General features: G+C 43.8%; 1 protein-coding gene across 1 annotated transcript; it reads right to left on the bottom strand.

The window, feature by feature from the left end:
* Positions 1-209: 209 nt before the first annotated feature.
* TEOVI_000533500 (Trypanosomal VSG domain containing protein, putative) lies at positions 210-1406 on the bottom strand (the record flags this gene model as incomplete). Its single annotated transcript, XM_067220700.1, has 1 exon — positions 210-1406. The coding sequence occupies one exon, from the start codon at positions 1404-1406 to the stop codon at positions 210-212; it is 1197 nt and encodes a 398-aa protein (XP_067076801.1).
* Positions 1407-2009: the final 603 nt, after the last annotated feature.

Raw genomic sequence — 2009 nt, 5'->3', positions numbered from 1 at the left:
TCAGATATTTCACTATTTTCTTACTTCCATCCGCAAACTATGATGGTTTGGTCTTCATTAGCCTTCTTACATTTCTCTTGTGTGTCAAGTTTACTGCAGTCAGCTTTCCAATCTTTTTTGCTTTCTCTACCTGTTTTGGTTTGTAATACGGATCTTTTACGCGCTTTTTATTTGTGCCTTCACTGTCCCATTTGCATCCATCTTTGCAGTTATCTTTTCCCTTTCTTTTTGCAAGTTGTGTCTGCTTCGGTTCTTGTTGAGAGTTCTGTGGCGCTTGGCTTGGTAGTCGCGGCGACATCCGGGGTTAGCAGCGCTTGGTCGTGTACGCTCCACGCGGTGGTTGTCAGTGTTTCAATTTTAGCTGCGATCGTCCTCATTGCGGTCTCATCTGCTACTTGATTTAACAGCTTTTGTTGTGCGTCTTCGAGCTTCCTGATCCACGGTATCACAGTTACGCTCCCTGTGAGTTGCTGCTTGTAGTTTACACAGTTTCCTTGACCGGATTTGGCGTTGAAGTCTCCGTTGGTGTGCGCTTTGCCGTAAATAAAACTGACTGGAGCATCCGTGACACCCTTGCTCGCCGCCCCCAGAAGGCTAAGAAACGCGCTGATGACCGTTGTAATTCGTTGAGCTGTCAGGTCGTTCTTGCCAACATTCTTGGGGCATTTTTGTATGGTCGCTGTGAGTGCGGTTTGTGCGTTGGTGCCGCTGGTCGGGTCGCTTAACTGGTTGCCTGTTATCCCGTGGGCGCACTCCACGGTGTCCGCCTGGTCCGTTGAACTGCAGAGACAGAGAAAGTTGTAGGCTATTCCTGTCACAGTCGCTGCATGGCCATTGGTGGTGCTGCAGTAATTCTTGGCCGTGCTTGTCATAATAGTTCCTGTCAGTTTGGTGTCGCCCGTACCGTATAGCGCTTCGGTTAGCGCTTTCTTAATTTCTGAAGGTGCGGCTTTTTGCCGTGCCGAAATTAGGTCGTACTGGTCTTTTAAGTTCAGTGCGGCTTCCAAGGCTCTTTTAATTGCAGCAGCCACTGTTGGTCTGTGGCTGTGGTTTGGAACCATGCGGAATTTGTGGTCTTTGCCATCGGCTGGAGTCTTGTCAAGTTTGAGCTTTTCTGTTTGCCACTCTTTCCTTGCATCTTCTTTCTTTGTGCCGTCTTTGTCGGCAAGTGCACCTTCTTTGTCTTCCAGCCAGGCGTCACTTTCAACCGTTAAATTTAGGGTTTTCAGTTGCTCCATATTTGACTCAACATTTGGTTCGGAATTAATTGTGGTGATATCTCCTTGACTTGCCGCCAATTGGTATATTTCGCACATGGTTTTTAACTCTGGGGCGTTGCCGTTGGCCGCTGGCATTGATGGTCGAGCAGCTATGACCAGAAATAGCGCCTTTGGCACCCCAATCATGGTTAATTGGTGCTAAGCATTCTATTTTCTTGAACTAAATCTGGAATATCCATGAAAATGCTTTTATTGTAACGGCTTGTGATGCGTGACAATTTGTTTCTAGACAGATCTTCTTTTCTTTTCTATTTACCTTAAGTTTCTATTTGTTCCTGTTTTCGGTATCGTCAATTCTGTCATATTTATATTAAAACTTCTTAGCCTCAAACAAATTCCTCTCTTCAAACGCTTCACCACAAACTTTATCATACTCAAAATTCAATTTCTCTACTTTAGCATAAATTTAAATATTACACAAGTCTTTCGTATTGAATCTCCCACATTCAAATTCTTTATACCAAGTAAGATTTTTCACAATCAATTTCGCCTTCTCCTTCCACGCACATGGATAACCTAGAAATTTAATAAATTCAGCTTTCCCAACACCAAATTATGCTGAATAGTAAAAAATCTCTCCTCATAATCCAATCCAATCATTTGTCTCTCCAACACAAATTTCTGTCCAACAGCTTCCTCCCGAAATGCACTCCATATTAACAACGTTTTGTAAATACTCTGCTCTGACCACCATTACTCACTTCCTTTCAATAACTCTTCAAAGCATAC

The sequence above is a fragment of the Trypanosoma equiperdum genome (genome assembly GCF_001457755.1).
Source record: "Trypanosoma equiperdum strain OVI genome assembly, contig: ctg_1203, whole genome shotgun sequence".
Taxonomy (NCBI): Eukaryota; Euglenozoa; class Kinetoplastea; order Trypanosomatida; family Trypanosomatidae; genus Trypanosoma; species Trypanosoma equiperdum.
Note: the sequence above shows the minus strand (reverse complement) of the source record. Positions and strands in the feature narration are given on the sequence as shown.